This window comes from Platalea leucorodia, assembly GCF_965183815.1.
Source record: "Platalea leucorodia genome assembly, chromosome: 24".
Classification (NCBI taxonomy): domain Eukaryota; kingdom Metazoa; phylum Chordata; class Aves; order Pelecaniformes; family Threskiornithidae; genus Platalea; species Platalea leucorodia.
Window position 1 is genome coordinate 2453093 of NC_138846.1, and position 18769 is coordinate 2471861.

General features: G+C 51.6%; 1 protein-coding gene and 1 long non-coding RNA gene across 7 annotated transcripts in view; one reads left to right on the forward strand and one right to left on the reverse strand.

The window, feature by feature from the left end:
- Positions 1–16139, forward strand: part of LOC309600456 — a 39818-nt gene extending 23679 nt beyond the window's left edge. The window contains exons 3-6 of the long non-coding RNA XR_014230430.1: positions 3756–3894; positions 4926–5145; positions 12813–12923; positions 16051–16139. This is a non-coding gene — a long non-coding RNA (uncharacterized lncRNA). The remainder of the gene's footprint in view (positions 1–3755; positions 3895–4925; positions 5146–12812; positions 12924–16050) is intronic.
- Positions 8513–18769, reverse strand: part of VPS45 (vacuolar protein sorting 45 homolog) — a 29299-nt gene continuing 19042 nt past the window's right edge. Inside the window, exons 14-17 of one of the 6 annotated variants that reach the window (XM_082332796.1) lie at positions 18610–18741; positions 12840–12989; positions 9780–12228; positions 9300–9371 (exon numbers count right to left, since the gene is read on the reverse strand). In XM_082332796.1, the coding sequence (XP_082188922.1) occupies position 12228; positions 12840–12989; positions 18610–18741 (283 nt within the window). In that variant the 3' untranslated portion in view covers positions 9300–9371; positions 9780–12227. The other 5 variants (XM_082332795.1, XM_082332797.1, XM_082332800.1 and 2 more) reach the window with 5 other exon arrangements.

The following is an 18769-nucleotide window of genomic DNA, read 5'->3' on the forward strand; positions in this document are numbered from 1 at the left end:
CTTCAGGAAATTCAGCGGTGTCGGGTGCTGCTCCGTGCTGCTTGAGAGGCCCTGGGTTAGGCGGGTACGGCGGAGGGGGAAGAGCCACAGCGACGGCGCGCGGCCGGCGAGGGCTGCAGAGGCCCGACGGTGGCACCTGCCCCGGGCAGCTGGATTGCGGCACCTGGGCAAAGCTGGCGAAGCGGCAGAGGGACGGAGATGAGTCACGCTCGCTGCAGCAAAAGTTGACTGTCTAAAGCCCCCGGTGCAGTCTGCAGGGTCTCTTACTGCACGCTGGAGTGTGCCAATTTATTTAATAACATTTTGCCTCCCAGCCGGACTTGCTACTCCTCACGTCCTGTTTTCAGCGGCCAGGTCCTGCGGAGCACCCCAGAGGTGGCTGCAGGCCAACGCCAGATGGCACGACGCTGGTAGCAGCGGGACAGCTTTGTCATGCCCTTTGAATCAAGGCTCGTGCTGCTCAGGGCCCGCTCCCTTCCCAAATGGCCTCCTTGCAGGGCTGCCGGGACAGCCCGGCACTCGCAGCGATGGGCTGTTTTCACCAGTCTAACTCAGATCTCTGATACTCTGAGTACCATTTGTCTCGGGATCGTGTTTGGGGTGTTATCAAGGGATTTATGTGCCAAAAGACTTATCGTTAGGTGCCTCATGGGAATTTTAAAAGTGGACGGAGAAGATGCCTCACGCCCACTGAAATCCCATTTAAGAGCCTGTATCATGCCTTAGCTATACACTTCCCGCAGCCGTATGCCAAGTCACTGGCGTAAGATGCCCCATTGTCACACACGAATTTTTAAACCGTACAATTTTTAAACCCGAAAGTTTGCCACCGGCAGGCTTTCGGCTGCCACCTAAGTCGCCTTTACTAAAGCAGCCGCCTGCCATCTTCACGACACAATGCGTACCCACGGTGCGGTCTGACGACATAAAACTTGTTTTCACCCAGTTGCACGTTGCCAGCGGCGAGCCCTGGCTGGCGGAGCGTGGTCTGGGTGCCGGCAGCGCGCAGAGGAGACGCCGCCGTCGGAGGAGCGGCTGCCTGGGCGGCAGTCGGGCTGATGCTGCCGGCACGCTCTGCGTTATTGTTCTGGCTCCGGCGTGCCTTCCCCGGGCACGTCTTGCAGAGATCAAAGGAAAGGGCAGTGGGTCACTCCTACTGGTTTCTTCTGATCCCAACAAACTCTTGTTCGGTGCTTCCCAATGAACAGCCCTTCCCACTCCCCCATCGGCAGGTAATCGATTTATCCAGGCAGTGTAAAAGGGGCTTTGAAAAAAAATATAAAAAGCGTTTGGCATCATAAATCTCGTGGCACTTCTACGTCTGTTCTCGTCCTGGGGGGAGCGTGCAGGGCTCCTTGCTGGAAGGGGCCATCCCTTTCGCACACGAACCGCAAAGATGAGGAAACGCAACGGCCAAGCAGCCCTGATGGTGGCCGAGGAGGGTCTTCAGCCACCTGGGAGCCCTCCAGGCGATGGCCTGGCTTTCGACGGGCGCTGATGGCCCTTGGCACCGCTCACCCGGCAGAGCTGGGCTCTCGTGCCATGCAGACGAACATCCCTGGCCGTTGTGGCTGTGCCTCGTGCCAGGGAAGTCGCCTCGTAGCTGCACCAGGTAAAGCACCTGCACACCCGTCCCAGGGAGGAGGAATTTAGCTCAAGCTGAAATCCTCGGGCTGTTTCGGAAAACACAAGGGGCGTAGCTGGTTGAACAAGCCTGCAGGCAGGAGTACGACAGTGACTCACGTTTGTAAAGGATGTGACCAGTCATTCAGATCTGGAAACATCAACAATTTATAAGGAAGGAAGGGAGATAGGAGGGAGTCCAGCTCCAATTTCCGTGCTTGAAACAGGCAGTCACACTCCCAGCGGTGGAACTGACCCCCGGACATTGCTCACGCTGGATGTACTGGGTTGGGGAAGGCGGCGGGGAGGGATGGAGGCGGTTGTGGCCTCCCTGAGCCGCGCTTGCACCGGTGTGGCACGTGAAGTTGCCTGTACGGCTGTGCAGCTCCGCATCCCCCTCCCCGTCCCCGTCCCCGTCCCCACCCCAGCTGCGGCGAGCCCTGGTTGTCCTGTGATTTGCATTCATGGTTACCCCAGTAAATGTGGCCTTGTGCCCACAGCCGTGAACGGCCCCAGTGAAATCGGTGGATCTCGCATACCGGAATAGCTAATGGAAGAATTTAGTCTTTTATTAGCTGCTAATTAACTCAGTCCATAGTTTAACAACCTTTGTGTAGACTGTATTCTGGGATGATTTGTCTTCCCAGTTTGTATTTTCAGTAGCGATGTACGTTTTATTGTGGTTGCAGGATGCACCAAAAGTACCTAATAAATAACACGGCAGGAAAAAGCAACTTGTGGCTCAGAGCTGGGAGCAACCACCTGGCCCTGAGCAGGAGAGATGGAACCAGAAATATTTAGATTATAATGTTACAAAACTACGGTGATCGCTTCTTTAGTACCTTCTTGCGGTAGCTCTGAGGAGTCCGTGTCAGGATGTGATTTTCCTGCTGTGAGCATCGCCAAGCGACTTCGGTCCTGGCGCTCGGTGCTGTACGTTTGGAGGTGCGGCACGGTATTTCCAACAGCCCCTGCCATGCTCAGGCCTCCTCCGTGCTACACAAACCCGCCCAAAGTCTCCACCTTTTGCTTTGTAAAGCTGCAATCTGAAAACCTGGTTCCGCAGAGGCTCCGCCGGCGCAAAGGGCTTTGAATCTGGGCACAAGGAGGCCTTGCCGTGGCAGGGGAATGCGGGAGGGTCTCCACAGAAGCGTGCACCGTGGTCGCGGGTGCAGGAAGGCTGGGTTGCTGCGCTCTCCTTTGCAGGGGGTCTGCGAGCCTGGGGCTGCGTTCCCGGGCCGCGTTTCGCTCCCGGCTGACCATCTTTTCGCTAAGGGAGCAGGGAATAACGGACTTGCAGGGAATTGTTCATATCACGGCTTCGAATTTTGTTACACGGAGCACAAAAATATCATTGTTTTCACAAGAGGGAGGAGGGTGGAAGAGGAAGGGAAAGGACCTTGGAAATGTGGGCAAAATGAAAAGAGAAGCTCTCTCTAAAGTTATGTTTATGTCCTCCTGCTTGCTGTCCTCAAACATCCTATTTGCTCCGTTCAGCCCTGATGTTGCAGTTTTGCTCCCCTATGATGTGTTGATTCATAATAAACAGTTACCAAAATATCTTCTTGCTGCAAAAGCAGAACAACAAACACTCTCAGTTTATTTATGTATTTAACACCCCCCCCCGCATAATTTTGCCTCTGGATATCAAGTGTGAAACTGCTGCTTAGGAGATGAATTGAGTTTAATTAGGACATGTGTTTTTCCTTGTCTCTGAAGATAATTACAGCACTGTTGTCCGGGAAAGGGGTCTGCTTGATGGGCGAATTTACCCCTCTGGAAAGGACCCGGCCAGGGGACTGCCCAAGTTTCCTTTCAGGGCCATGGAATCATAGAATCATTTAGGTTGGAAAAGACCTTTAAGATCGTCGAGCCCAAGACAGCTCTCCCCTCTGCAAGACTCTTTCAGGGTCTGGTGGCTCAGGTTGGCCGCAAGATCTGAGAGCTGCCTGCTGTGGAGTGACTCCCTCAAGGCTCTGCCCCATTCCCAACAACTTAAAATTTACTGTATGGGGCAGGGAGAGGGTGGGAAAGAGAGAGAGGCTCCTGTCCAGAGAAGCGCTCAACAGGGGTGTCATTCTGAGCAGGTCAGGCTGTCTCCGTGTCCTAATGAAGTGCCTTAAATCCCACAGGGGCTTCCAGCAGGGCAGAAGCAGAATCGGAGCCAGAGATGGAGCTGGAGCCGGAGCTGGAACCTATCTCTGGCCCACGGCCTGCAGGAGGAGATCTTCGACGTTCACAGAATTTGAGCCAAGCGCATCTGGAGATCAGGTTGGCTTAGGCTAGACATGAGCTAGGGTGTAGGCAAACAAATTTGGGCTGCTGGGAACTTGGGGTCAAGGGCAAGTTTGAAGCTGAGCTAAGGCAACAGTAATAAGAGTGAGTGGCAGGGCCAGGAGTAGACCCAGGGTCTCCAGAGACGCAGGCCAGGGCTCTGCCCGCTCCTGGCGTGGCATTTCCCATGTGAAGGTAAACTCTGCTGAGACGAGGCACCTTTATACCAGCCTACCTTCACAGTACGTTCAAGACTGTCCCAGTATAGGTCTAACCAGTATAAACCTGGGCTAAACCATTGCACCTACTGCATTCCTACCTGATGGCCATTCTCGGTGACTCCTTTCACTGGTGCTTTAAAGCAGTTGCAAATTTAGCATCCCCTCTCCCTTGACCCTGCAGCACTGCTGATCTGCTGTAAAGTAGCCTCCATGTAACAGAGAAACAGGCCTTTATTTCCCCTGCAGGTGATATTCGTTATAGACAGGTTTGGAAGTTTGGGTTTGGTGGTTTTTTTTACCTTAAATGAAATCTGTGTGTTCCTACTGCAATGTGTTTTTCCTTTCTGCCTTGGTTTTCCTCCCAGAGGTCCAGTTTTATTTAACATCTCTAATTTAATGATGTGGAAGGGGGAGGAAACCAGCCTGCTAATGAAATTTGCGGAGAGCTAACAAATTGGCCAGTTCTGCAAACATAGCTCAAGACGGAAAAGATAACACAGGAGGGAGAGGTCAGGAACCAGAGGGGGATATAAGGTGGGCCTTGGCCTGGGAAATTGCAGACTAATGATCCCAGGGCAGAAGGGGTCTGCGGGGAGTGCTGAGATGGTAAACACGGGCCTGGTAAGGTTGGCGTTCACCCAGAGCTTCACACCTTGCGCAGGGCTAGCTCTTCCTGCAGCGCGGGGGCAAACGAGGTAGCAGCATTCACGGGAGCTAAAACATTAGCAGAGAGAGGAGGAGAGAAACCAACACGTCTGCCTGGCTCTGTCAGCCAGCACACAGCCTGAAAACCATTAATCTCGACAGGGTTTTTATGCCCTGACTTACCCCTCCGGCACTGCTCCAGCAACCCTGCCTCTGTGGAGAGTTCCGGCAGAGCGGAGGAGCCCCCAGGCCACACCGATGCCGACGTGGGACACCAGCCAGGTTCCCTCCTTGGTGCTGTGTCCTCACCCCCGCTCCCAGCGGGACACAGGTCCACAGCACAGGGATCCGCGTCCCTGCGGCTCCTCACCGCGTCCCTCAGGTACGGCTTGCGCGATCTGGCTGGAGGGATCGGCTCCTTGCCTGACGATGGCCGCGTGCTTTTTCCAACACGAAGAAGAGCTGTCAAGGACACACCCCGAGGGACACTGCTAGCCAGGCTTGGCTGGCCCCCTCGCCACTGCAGGACTTTGCTCTCTCTCGCTTTGCTCCACATCAAGAGGACCTATTTGTGATGCTAAGATAATTCCCAGGGATTTAGGAGCTCATTTCATTTGATCTGGCTTGTTAATTCCCAAGTCAATCGCTGATTAAAGGCCACGTGTCAGAGATCTGGAAACTCACTTGCAGGTTTCTCAGCGGGACCCTTCACGTAACCGTGGGGATTGCAGGGTCCCGGCATCCGTGGCTGCCGCCGCTCAACGCGGTTATGCCGCGGGTAGGAGAGAGCAGGGAGGCAGGGAGCCGGGACAGTCGGGGGTCCTCAGGTCCTGCAGTGCTCACGAGCGCTCTGCTGGCCCTCACAAGGCCCCCCCAGGGACAAATGTACTGGGCAGAGCTAAGGGGACTCGCCCCGCGTTAGGACCGGTATCGCTTGTGCTAGCCAGGGCCGCTAACCAGCAGAGCCCCGCTTGGGTCAGCACGCAGCAGATAAAACACGAACAAAATCCTTTATTTCTGAGCTGTCTTAAACTCCTTCAGTTACAAAGAAAGGAAAAGCTGGAAACAAAAAGGATTTTTTATTTCACACCTCTCAAAATGTTTTGATATTTTCTAAATGAAAAGTTTCTCCAGAGTTTTGATATTGAAAAAACAACAACCTCCCCAACAATTCAGCAAAACACGTTTGCAAAGTGTTCCACTGCTACCACACTTGCATTTTTCTCTGAAAAAGCAGCTTGGGTGCAAAAACTTCACTTAGCTCCAGCCTCATCCAGTTTCAGCATCATGCAGAGGTATCACCTCCCTTTCTCTGTAAACTATTATCATCTCATCCTCCACATAACAGCAACTCGCACTTTGTATTCCAGCACTTGGGTACGGAAAACAGCAAGGGACATTATTCCATCTGTATTCTCTTTTATTCCTGCTCCTTGAACAGATTGAAGCTGTGGCCAAAAGAAGAAATTACAAGGCGCTTCCCATTTTGCAAGGAGCCTAGCAATTGCCCAATAAATCTCCATCTGCAGAAGTATTAGTCACCCGTGCCAAGGAAAGAAGCGAGGGTTTGAATGACTGAGACTCTCCCATTTTGCCTCTGTGAGCGCAGGAACAATACAAGCCCAGCCACAAAAAGCCGTGGCTCAGCAGAGTGATAAAGGAACCAGCCTCGCAGAGAGTCTTCCCACCTCCTACCAAGGGCCCTGCTGTTTCCTTTTCAGCTCAGTGATTTTTCCATGAGAAAATGCCCTGGGAAACTGATTCTCCAGTGTGGGGGGGACTTTTGTTCATGATGCCCTAAACCAGAGGCATCATACGCCTTTCCTTCCAGAGGGGAAAACAGAATCTTCCTAAGACGTCAGAGGAAGGCCCCTGGGAGCTGCTTCTCTTCCCCCCACCCAGCCAGTACGTTACACGGCCTCCCGGAGGCAAAGCAATAGCCCCACGTATACTAGGGGCTAAAATTGTCTTGAGTGTCATCTGTGCATCCACTGGCACGGCAGACAGCTCTGAAAGAGAAGACAGAGCAGAATCCAGCGGCTGAAAATTGAAGCAAGTCCAATTTTAGCTACAGTGTGTACTTAAAAAGAAAAAAAGAGAAATCCAGGGAGGATAGGCAGTCGGGGGATATGTGTTTTTAAACAAAGATTGGGTACATTGTTAACGTGCACTTCAGCTTAAGCAGAGTTATAAAAGAGATGTAGAAACCACTGAGTAAAGTTCTCTGGCTTGTCTCATGTGGCCCAGGCTGGGTTCAGAGCTTTGCGTGAACCAAAAGCCCCGATTCCATGCTCATCGCTAAAGCGCACTCATTTTATACCAGCGCCAACGGTTCAGGAGCAAAATCCTTACAGGTGCCTGGAAACGGGACGCGGATCGCTGCGGGCTCAGCAGGGGCGAGCCCGTGTCACACCCAGGAGCCGAAGCTCTTGGCAGCACAGAAAATACAGGGGTGTCGGAGCCTGGGGCGTGCGGGATGCCGGCCTCCCCAGCAGGACTCGGCCTCCCAGGCACCCGCCCGGGAGCTGTTCTTGACAATCTCTAGGTGACAGCAGGGACGCCCATCGGGAGGCAGCCCCCCCGCAGCGCCCGCTCTGCCGAGGAGGGATGCTCCAGGTCCAGGGTCTTTCTTTCAGCCCTTTTCGCTTTCTTTCAGCCCTTTTCGCTTTCTTTCAGTGCTTGTATTTGCCAGTAAGCAAAAATGCGTACCAAGGAGGCTGCAAAAGGCAATACACAGGAGACGGGTTTCACTTCAGAAAGGTTGATGCAACATCACACGTCGTAGGAGTCTCTTAATCCACCACTTAATCCAGTACCAGGAGCACAACCTTTTACAGCACCCTGTCAGGAAACTGAGCTGCCTGATAAGGTTAGAGCCTGCTGGCTAAATAAACCAAACACCTTGTTTCGTTAGGTACCTCGCCTGCCTCCAGCAACAGCATCAACCCCACCTTGGAACTCCCCTGCCTGCCGAGGACTGCAGCGCGGCAGGGCGTTAACCCCACAGGGAGCAGAGGAGCAAAATGTGTCAGCTTCCTAGATGCGAGGATGAAGGCGATGGACTGGAAACCATGCCAGCACCCATCCCTTCCAAAACAGCGCCCGACGCTCCCGAGTTAGAAAGGAAATGCTCCCTAATGATGTGGCGTGGGAACTCTGCCCCACAGCCCGACCCCATTGTTTCCATGCGAGAGCCCTGGCGCGGCTCCGCAGCGCACGTACCATCAATCCTCAGCACTGCAGGGAGATTTTCGGATGGACAGGCGCCCAGGCTCGGAGTGACCTTGCTTCAGGGAATCAAGCCAGAGAAATGAGTGCGAATTCAAGTACTTTCCATCCACAGCAGCTCTGCAGAGCTCTCGGGGAGCTCGAGGTTCAGTCTTATTTAATTATGGGAAAGCAAGAGATAAGGGAAAGACATGCTCATTGGTAGCGGACATTCACAGAAGCCAGGCATCCAGTCTGCTGATTCTGTTTGATTCTTAACCTGTGCTGCTTTTCACAGTTCCTGTACCTAAAATAAAAGGAAACTCAAAAAAAAAAAAATCCTCCTGAAGGTGCAGAGAGCCCGCGTTTGTCTCCTGGAAGCCTGCGCCCTCGCGGGAGGCAGGGCTGGGATTACAGCTCTCGCCCTGCGTCTCTCCCCCTTCCACAGAGCCAGGGTACGGGACGCAGAGCGAGCACTTTCTGGTCCAGCTCGCATGCCCAGGAGGACGCCAGCCACCCTCCTCTGCTCCCAGGTCTGCTCCACAATTACAATTCCCTTGTTTCTTTTCAAATCCAACATGTTTTATTACTGCTAGAATGATTTTTATTGTTAAAAAAAAAAAAACGACAACACTTTTCCAGTTCACAACATGGGAGCAACAACAGGGGCATGGAGTTGTGTTTGTTTCTTGCGGTAAACAGAAGTTATTAAAGAAGATTAAGAATGTAATTACACCTCAGTGGCATTACGAAAGGGATATTAGGAATCATTTAACAGACAAGAGGTTCAGTCAAAATGGGTTATTTAATAGGACTCAAAATATACAGACAACTGAGCAGAACAAAGGGTTTCTGGTGCCCATCAGCTTCACCTTCCAGAGATGCACACAGAGCCTGGGCCAGGATCATTAGATGTTCAGTAGGGGCCTCATACCACGTGTTTTGACAGATCAGCTAAGAGCACAGCTTTCCCACAGGCCGGCAGAGCTGCAGAGACTCGGTGCTTCTGCAGGGACATTTTTCCCAGGCTCTCCTGCAGGTGACAACTCCAATTACGCAGCCGTGTCCCGTCCAGAGCTGTGTTTGTGAGCAGACAGCGAGGGTGCTGCAGTCTGGGGCATGTCCTGGTTCATCAGGGCAGACGCCAACTCCAGCATTCACTGCCCAGATGCTTCTCGTGCCCATTAAGGTTCCTGGCATGGATGGGGGAAGCTACGGCAGCAGCGCAGCGCGGGAACGTCCAGTTCTGCTCCAAAGCCGTACGGTCAGTTCATGGAAGCTTCGGATGGGCGGGACGGCGATTTCTCCAAGATTCACCGCCTGCTGCTTGACCTTGGCGTAACTTGAGAGCTCTCAGTGCTTCGGCCGCGGAACCCCGAAGCTGTAACTTCCTCGAGGAAGCTGCCAAACAAAGTTAAGGTTAGCAGAGACAAGGGCCAACTTTTCACTCATGCAGATAGAAAAGTAACCACGCGGCCTGGTGTCAAGCCTTTGAACAAAACCGACAAGTGCTCTACGACCTCAGAGCTATGTAAGCATCCGTTTTCTCCCCTGGTGTCACCAGGATGGGGGGACAGAGTCACTCCTTCATATGTGGTGACGGTGGCAAAGAGGAGAAGACCTGCCCACAACAGCATGGGATCCAACAAAAAAACCCACCCAGAACAGAGATCCCGGTCCCAGCGGTGATGCTCCTTCCCCTCATCAGGCTCACGTTAAACCCAGCAGCTCCCTCCCCAAGGGGACAGCAGCAAGGAAGTGCCAGGGACCGAGGGTCCCTGGAGGAGCCCGTGACAGAGAGACACCCACCTCCTCCCACGTAAAAGCAGCCTCCCGAGCTGGCATCGGGGCTAACCGTTTCCCTCTGCAGCCGAGGGACAGCGGCAGGGTGGACGGATCACCCTTGGACTGGCCTCCTCCACCTGCCTGCAAGGGGAAATGTCCTCAGCCTGGGACAGCTGAAGTTAGGACACACTAATCCAAGAGAAAATAAGTGAATGGCAGCCTTGGAGAACGCTCCCATTTTCCAGTACAGATCCTCCCACCAGCCAGGATGAATTCAATGAGGGAGAACAAAGTGCAAAGCTATGGGACTGCAACGACCCGCCCTGGGGACCAAAACCCGGAGCACCAAGATCTGGGGCTCCCAGCATGGATCACCAGGTCAACATCTTCACTTAACGTGGCCATTCATCCTTAAACGCTCCATCCTGGCCGGGAGGTCTCCTGTCTCGCCCCGAGCCGTGAACGGTAAGGCATCCAAAACAAGGGCAGCCGCTCCTGGTGGGCTCAGCTCAGCATCTGGCCCGCGCTGGCAGCCCCGCTCGCCTTTCCGTAACAAAGCCAGGAAGGCCAGCGTTCAGGCTTGTTTTTCTGCTCACTCTCAGTCTTCCTGTGTGGATGATAAGGCAGGAAGAGGCAGGGTGGAAACCTCCTGCTGAGGCATCCTTGACATTTCACAGCCAGGCCTTTCTGGAAAGCGGCCCCTTGAGCAGCCTGGGTCACTGCTTGTGCCTCACTGCCCGGCTCCTCAGCCTCGTCCCAGGGCTCACATCCACAGCAAGACCCTCCCTCCGCCTTCCAGCCTCTTCAGACCACACTCAAATCTCACTAAGGAGCCACATGGAAACCTCTGGGCACTAACTATTCATTCAGACGCATCCCAAGAAAGTTTTAACTCAGTAAAATGCTTATGTACACGCTCAGCTTCATCCCAGCCTCTCCTCTGTATGATTTTCCAAGGAAACTCAAGGGAGTTTGGGGGCTAGACCCCAAGGAACGTGTCAGTTTGAGGCTTATGTACAAGTTTGCCCTATAAAGTCAAGTGAACGGCTTGACCGCATGCCAGAGCAATGGTTCCACGCAAAAACCAAAAGACAGCGCATTCAGAGACACGTTCGAATAGGTGAACTGCTTCTTAAGGTAAAAATTGTCAGGTGGAGATCGGCTGCCGGGGGCTGGCGTTGGCCAAGCGCAGAGGGAGAAAAGGTCGAAGGAGGCGGCGAGCGTGCAGCAGCTAAGGAAAATGTCTGGGAGTCGGGAGGGCTGGGCTCTGCGTCTCGCTCTGGTTCAGATCCTGAGATCCTGAAATCGGAATTTGCAAGACCGTTCACTCCTAGCCCAAATCTGTTTCCATTTAAGCCCCATTACGTCTTTAGGAGCGGAGTTAGGCTGAGCATTTGATCGTTTGGAAAGTCCCGTTCTGGAATGCTTGCGGTGCGTCTTAAAAGCCTTGTATGGACGTGGCGGGAGTCACGATCACTGCGGAGGCAACTCTGCTTGTCAGCAAAGCATTTCTGCTGCCTGCAGGACTGGGGTCGCATGGTGCTGGGTTAGGTGCCAAGGGAGATGATTTCTACCTTGATGAGTCTGCAAAATGAATTTCGCCCGTTCCGTCCCCAGGCAGCCTTCAAAGGCCGGTTTTATCCCTGAAACATGCCACGGCCTTTCGGTCGCCAGCCCTACTCCTGTCGCGAGCGCAGATTCATTTCGTGTCTGGGCGGCCGGGTACGCGCAGCAAGCTGAGAGTAGGTACACACGGCGTGGCGTTTGCTGGAGCTGCACCAAGGTCAGCCGCATCGCGCCGGCACTCCGGCAGCCTCAGCCCTGCCTCACAAAGCACAGCGGAGCTTAATCCGGCAAAGCACGCCAAAGCAAGGAAGGCTAAACCTTGGAAACACAGTTGTTTAAATAGGTCTAAAAGTGGGGTAAGGTTTGAGACTAATTCAAGCCTTTCAAGAGGAAGAAAAAAACCTTTGAAAGAATAATGCTTTAAAGCTCCTTGCATTGTTTTTGTTTGACTATAGGCTTTTGTATGCCTTCCTACGGCAGTCCTGCCTGCAAAAGCCGAACGGGAGCACGGCCTACAGAGGTGAGCGCTACGCTAGGACCGAAGCTTGGAGCTAGCCCCAGTTTCACCAGCAAGTGACTCCCGCCTTTCCCTGCTGCTCCCCGCCTCCGTCTTTCGTGTGACTGGCCTTGTCTGGAGCGCGCACCGACCAGACCCTCTCCTGTGCGCTGATCCAGCTCCTGAGCGGCCGCTGTCATAAAACACCAGAGCAGGACGCCTGCGAGCGAACCTTCGCATGCCATCTGTACGAGAAGTCTCTGAAGCCAAAGGAGCTGCGACGACGGCCCACAAAATGCAGCTCTGGCCCGCCGGCATTGCTTCATCGCAGGCACTCACACCTGCCGGTCTGTGCAGTTTGGGAGGCAGCTGAATACTTCGCAAAACCACAGCAACGCTCCCACGTAAGATCTAACGAGGATATGTTACCAGGAAGATGGTTACTCTGGCAATGCGAGAAAGCGCTACCAGTTTCTAGGTTGACTCATTCCTTCAATATGCTGATCAAGTTATCTGAGCATTAATGCTTTAAAAAAAAAAAAGAAGATAAAGAAATAAAAATCAGGATATACCACGAATGCTACAAAAATGTGATTCCCCTAGAACAGGTCTAAAATAGGTCTACCTGCCAAGGTTGTGAATCGTGAGGGTTTAAAAAAAAAGAAAGAAAATCTCATGCAAATGCCTGCACCAATTTCCAGATCTCAACACCGCGCCATTTAGAAATACGCATTCTGGGAGGGCAGCGGCCTGATTTATAAGCGGTGTACAGGAACATTGCTTGCACTATGGTCATTCAGCTCCGTGATTACCGCTAGAGAGCTGTCCCTCCTCCAGTTTTATTTTTAGGCATTAGAGTCAGGCAGACCGAGTCCTTAACAGAGAATGACTTGCTTTTCTTTTTAAAGGGGACTCCTGTTTACTTGTTATCTGGAGAGAAAGTTTGTGTGTGTGGAGAGGGAGATGCAGTGAGACGCTGTCACTTTGCATTTCAGGGAGGACTTAAAAGCGAGCAGCACGACCACCTCGGAGCATCTCCTGCGGAGAGGTCTCCCCGGCTGGACTGCAGCTGAAGCAGGAGCCAAACTCCCACCCGCGGCGGTGAGGTGAGCTGAGCCCAGGCAAACTGCGCCGTGCTGCGGCTGTTGTTATTTCCCAGGACGCCGAGGATCCTGCGAGAAACAGAGCGAGCATCTAGCGCGGTGGTCACGGCTACCCCAGCTCTGGCTGGGAAAGCCCCTGATCGGAGTGCGAATATCAAACCACACGGAGAATCTGAGCTGGTCTCTCCGCTCTACTCCAAACCCTCCCTCCCTCCGCAGCCAGGAGGAACCGCGGCTGGTCCGACCGCTCCTCCCAGAGGCACAGGTACCCAGCGACCAGGCTCCGCTGGCTAAGCACGCCGCAGCCGCGCTGGGCACCACCAGGCTATTACTGTAACTGGGTAAGTGGGTCAGGCTAGATATCCCCCTGGATTAGTCACAGCAGGTTTGTGCTTAACCTGTGCTCTGGATGAATCAGCCCCATGCGCCAGATGTTCCTCCTCGTCTTGGTCTTCCATTTTCAGATGATTATTGATCATTTTTTAACCCTTTCTCCTCCAAACCCAGCAGAATTTTCTTGAAACCCATTTGCCCGTACCGGAAAAGAAGGGAGCTAGTTGCCCGTGGGACTGGTGGCAAAACTGTTTGCCAACAGCAAGGAATCAGCTCCCTCATGTTGAATTTTCTTTAGGAAGCAGGGGAAGCCAGAGCCACTTCTTTCCAGCTTTCAGCCCCAAAGAAGGGGAGCAGTCAGGAGGTGCTGCCAGCCACATCAGGCTCTCTCGTGTCTTCAATTCAAAGTCCAGTAATTGTGTTCTTGGCTTTTCTCGCCCTGCCCTAATGCCACAGCAAAGCCACTGACTTTAAGAGCTCTTTGCATTCTGCATTTTGGTGTGAGCAACTGAAAACTCACAGATTTAACTCCAGCACAGTTTTGCCCAAGTCCATCTGGTTCCTGCAGGTAATTACAGATGTTGCTATGGTCAGTGTTAAGGAATGGCACCAAATCAAGAAAGAACTCTCACTTTCACCATAAATATAATTTAAATACATATTACATATGTATTTTTTAAAGAACCTGTGATTAATAATCTCCAGCCTTCCATTACAGCTCGTTATGTTGCAGGAAAAAAAACCAGATAGGAGCTCTACACTCAGGTCTTTGTTTGTCAACTGGGTCGACCCGTGGCCAGATGCAATGGCGTAGCTGCAGACCGAGTCCCCAGCGCGAGTCCGCTGTAGAAGAACGGCCTTAAGTGGGCAGATGTGGCATTTCAGTTCTCGTACGCCGGGCACGGCTCCGCAGCGAGCTGTTGCCTGGGCTCGTCATGCAGGAAAACACAGCCAGGAAGGTTTTTTTACCTTTTTGACAATCAAGTCATAATAGAAGTATTTTTAGTAGGGCTGCCAAAATTTCAAAAGTAACAGAGGCAGCCAATCTAGTTTGATTAGAAAAACACTGAAAATTCCTTGACAACAACAGATTTTTTTCCACCCTGCTGGCGTTTCTCAAAGGATCTCAAAGCCTTACCAAACGCCTATCTGTATACCCTCCGAGACTTAACAGCGCGAGGGTTGCCTGTTAACGGGAACGGAGGAAAAAAGGAATTAAGTAAACTGAGATGGGACAGATTTAAGGCCTCATCTGCAACAAAACTGAGCGTGCATAATCAAAGAGATTTTCTGATCTTTGGATTTCTGCATTTCTCTGGCTTTCATCACTTGACTTTTCAGCACCCCCGCTGCTTTAATGGGTTTTTCTCTCACAACTCTTGGTTGCAGCCAGGACCAGGGGACCCAAGCCGCATTCCCAACCCTATCACTGACCGACCTGCCCGTGGGTAATGTCAGCAAAGAGGCCAAGGAATAGGTGCACGACACGGATTTATCTGTTAGAGGTAGAGGAGGGAAGACAAGAGACAAAGTTTTTCTCATACCTTGTAAAACCATTGGGATTTTTTCAAATGGGGGAATCAACTCCAGCAGTACAGCCTGTTAGCTTCTGCAGCATGATTTATTGATAAGGAATCCCTTAGCCTACCTGCCTCGTTTCAGGATATGAGCATTTTTATTAGATGCCTGCCCCTATTTTCCATCTGTATGGATATAAATCCAGAAAGATCAAAAGGGACAGATTCTCCTTGACATGACTGTGTAGCATAAGGAAACTTTAAACAAGTACCTCCGAGGCCCACTTTGAGACCCTCTTTGCCAACACAGAACCTTGTATTTCTCATCCCTACACCAAGTATTTTTCACCCCCCCACACTTTAAAGCATCTACTTACAGTATATTCACGGCCAATGCAGATGGTCTCTTAAACAGATAAGCTTCCCGCAAATATCCAGCTCTAACAACATAACCAGCTCCAAAGCCTTCTTTGTCTCCCGCTTTGTAAAAAAGCAGAATGGATATCCCTTAAGCCATCCCCCACCCTGTAAGCACAGATGTTGATCACCATTTAAGTTGGACTGGTAAGAACAATGAAAGCACAGGATTAGTGTGCTTACATGGGCTGCTCAGCGCATTAATATAAAAATCTCCTTGTTTATTGTGATATATCAACCTTAATCCAGCAGAAATAAGCAACGGTTCATTAACGGAAGGCCAGTGGCTTACGGGAGGAGTTAGGACGCAATAAAATCTAGGTTTCCTCACATTAGACACCTCGGTGTAGTTGCTGAAATATCTGTGAGCCTCATGCGCTTTTCTAGAATTGGGGTTAACACTCGGTGCGCAGGAGACGTCGTCGTTCCTCGGGTGTCCTGAGCGAGCGAGCTCCGCTGCGCAGGCTGCTCCCCCTCTCTGTGCAGCGCTAAGCAGGCCAGTCTTCCCTTGCTAAGGGCTCCAGCTTACTGACTCAAGTTTCTGATTTTTTGTTATTATTAATGTGGCCTCTCATCATTTAGGAAATCTTATTCAAGCCACTAGGGAAAAGCAAATAACTTGGGGCAGGGCTATTTTTAGAATGGGACCCTCGGCAGTCCTCACCCCGCAGTTCCCAGGCAGGACCTTGTAGTAGTCAGCCCTTAAAAAGCAACAGCCTTTTTTTTTTTCTTTTTTTTTTCCACTTCATTCTTTGAAATGCAAATTTTGATACAGTATCCTCATTTTTCTGTAAATAATTCAGAGACTGCGCCAAAACGTAGTCACGGTAGAAACGCTAACTAGCTAATGTTACTCATTACAGCACAAATCTAAGAAGCGGAGCCCGACGATGTAGCTGCAAATCTTGAACTTCATAAAGCCGAAGTGAGAGACAGTCCCCGCTCAGAGGCCTCCTGGTGCATACAGGCAAAGGAGAAAGTTGCCCAGCGTCACCAACAGGTCAACAGCAGAGCTGGGACATCAGCCTAAAGCTCAAACCATCTTCTCGCACCCGTCCTGCTCGCCACACTACTGCTTTCCTTCTCCTACTCAAGAGGCTGCTGGTGAGTTTTCTCTGTTCCCCCCCCAGCGACAGTTTTTGCTGAATCTGCTACACCGATAGGCTTTTGGGGCAGGTCTCAACCTCCAATATGGTGTGAAAAACTGTGCCATCCCAGAGATCTCCTTATCGCTTACTCTGTTTTTTGTGTTCAGCGTGGCGCGATGACAGTACCATCCAGGTTCTCAGCACAGATGCTGGTAAAAGTTTGATGCAGGCGTGTTGGTAGATGTCAAAATCAGCCTCAAAAAGCGCTGGTAGACTAAGAGGTTACAGGGGATGCCAGGCTGAATATGAACCAGGCTTTTTTGCGTCCTCGCAAGATGACGATGTACTTTACTTCTTTCTTTTTATCAGTCAAAGAGTGGCTAGTAAGTCCGCTGATCTCTTTTTCTTACTATTTCTAGGCTTGGCTAAAACAGGATTTAGTTCAAAGGCTACTTTGTAAAGCAGAAGCTTGAGGAAGCTGGGTAATTTGGGCAGGAATTGATCGATATGTGGGCTAATACAGACTTGCCTTCGTAACCCAGTTCATAAAAGCAATTTGCTTCTGGGCTAGCATCAGCTCAGGAGCTTTCCAATCATCTGACATGAAGCTAAAGTAAGGGCCAAATTTCAGAGCGAGGACTGTGAATTTGGAGGGTTTGGGCATTTTTTCTGAGCAAGTGATGATAGGAGCCACTGGATTTCCTTGCGAGAGAATTGTTACTGCTTCTGTGCAGGCAGCTTTGGAGCCTGAAGATCCCTTACAGGCATGAAAGGGAAGGGCAAAAGTGCAAGGATTTTATAAATATCACACCGGACGCTGATGCAGCACCAGTGCACGTATATGGCCTGAAAACCAAGCCGTTTTTTAGCCTGCTCGCTACACTTGAGTCCACCTGTCAGTAACTGAGCTCAGTGAAGTGCCCGACAGCTGTATTTCTGACATACAACGCCTGTGGTGTTAATAGCATGCGTTCTCTGGACTCCAAGAGGCTGCTGAGGCACCCAAAGCTGTTGGTCAGCTCTGAAAATTTCATCCCAAATGCTGAGAAGCATAACTTTTCCTTCCTGTTGCAGGACTGCATTTTGTTTGCATTTCTACGTGGTAACGGTGAAGCTCTCCTTCCACCCTGGCTCAGAGCAGGGTGCTCCCCTTAGGCTCAGAGCAGCTGCTGGACAACACCAGGGACTCTCCCGGGACTTAGATTTCACCACGCTTCCTGCTACAACACATGGGAGAGACGTGGGTCACCTGTCACATTCCTGCCATTACCCTCCTTCCGATAACCGGTCGGCTCCCGGCAGCGTCACTACGAACGGGGACAGAACAGCGTGGTGGAAGGGAGCAAGGCACGGACTGAAGGAATCCATGCTCCTTTGCTGGGCTAGCAACAAGTCGTGCTGATAGGAAACAATCCCCAGCATGGGCTAAATTTTCACCTGTGCTCATAACTGATGAATAACTGGGGTTCAGGAAACATTATTTGTATTTATAAACCAGACGTTTCATAGGAAATAAACCAGGCATTCCATAGCGACTGGAATTTTAGGCCAGCTACAGCAAAGAGGTTGCAGGTTGCTGTACAAGCCGTCTGACTCTGTAAATCCCGACTGAGACCCTCAGGAATGGCTCGCTCAGCTGAGCGCAGGGGACGTGAAGCACCATCAGCATTGCCGGCACGAGCCCCCCCAGCTCCGGCGCTGAGCTGCCGGAACAGCCAGAGACAGCGACCTAGGAAATCAGTGACGCTCAGCGTGGCCAGCGCTCCCTGGCACCGCTCCGTCCCTGGAGGGATGAAGCCCTTACAAATGCCTGGCCTCCCAGGAAAGGCAACTCGGAGCGTACGGCAAACCGGTAAGGAAAGCTCCGTTCTCCAGGGAGAAATGCAAAAGACACAGCCAATGCTCTGCCGGCTTGTGGGCGGCAGAGAGCCTGCGAGCAGTGTAATCATAGAACTCAGTTCTAATCACAGGTACATTAACTTCACTGCTGTTGAATGCAGTTGCTCCAGATTTCAACAGGAGCAATGAGACCACAGTCAGTTTTGAATTCCTGTGTGCTGCGCTGCCTTCTCATTCTTATTGGAGTGTGCGGTGAATTATAAGCAGGAAAAACTATACACATCTACTTCCCTGCCCTTGAATTCAGTAAAATGCACATTAAACCTTCAGCTTGGTAATATGTCCCTCAGCCATAATGAGCAGAGCTGGGCTCGGACCATTTACACACATTTCTGAGTTTTACTGCGCGATGAAGATCCCTCAGGCGTCACAAATTCACGCTCACGTCAGCAGTTTTACATACACAGGATCCACAGTAAAAAATACGGTTATTACCTTTTCGTGTTGTGGATCGTGGTCCCCCCTAGGACGATGCGGACCCCCGGGTTGGTGCGGTTAAGGTTATAGACAGTCAGCGCTTCTTCATAAGTTGCCCCTCCAATGATGAACACGATAATATCTTGGGGCCTGCAATAAAGGCACAAATGTTGAGATG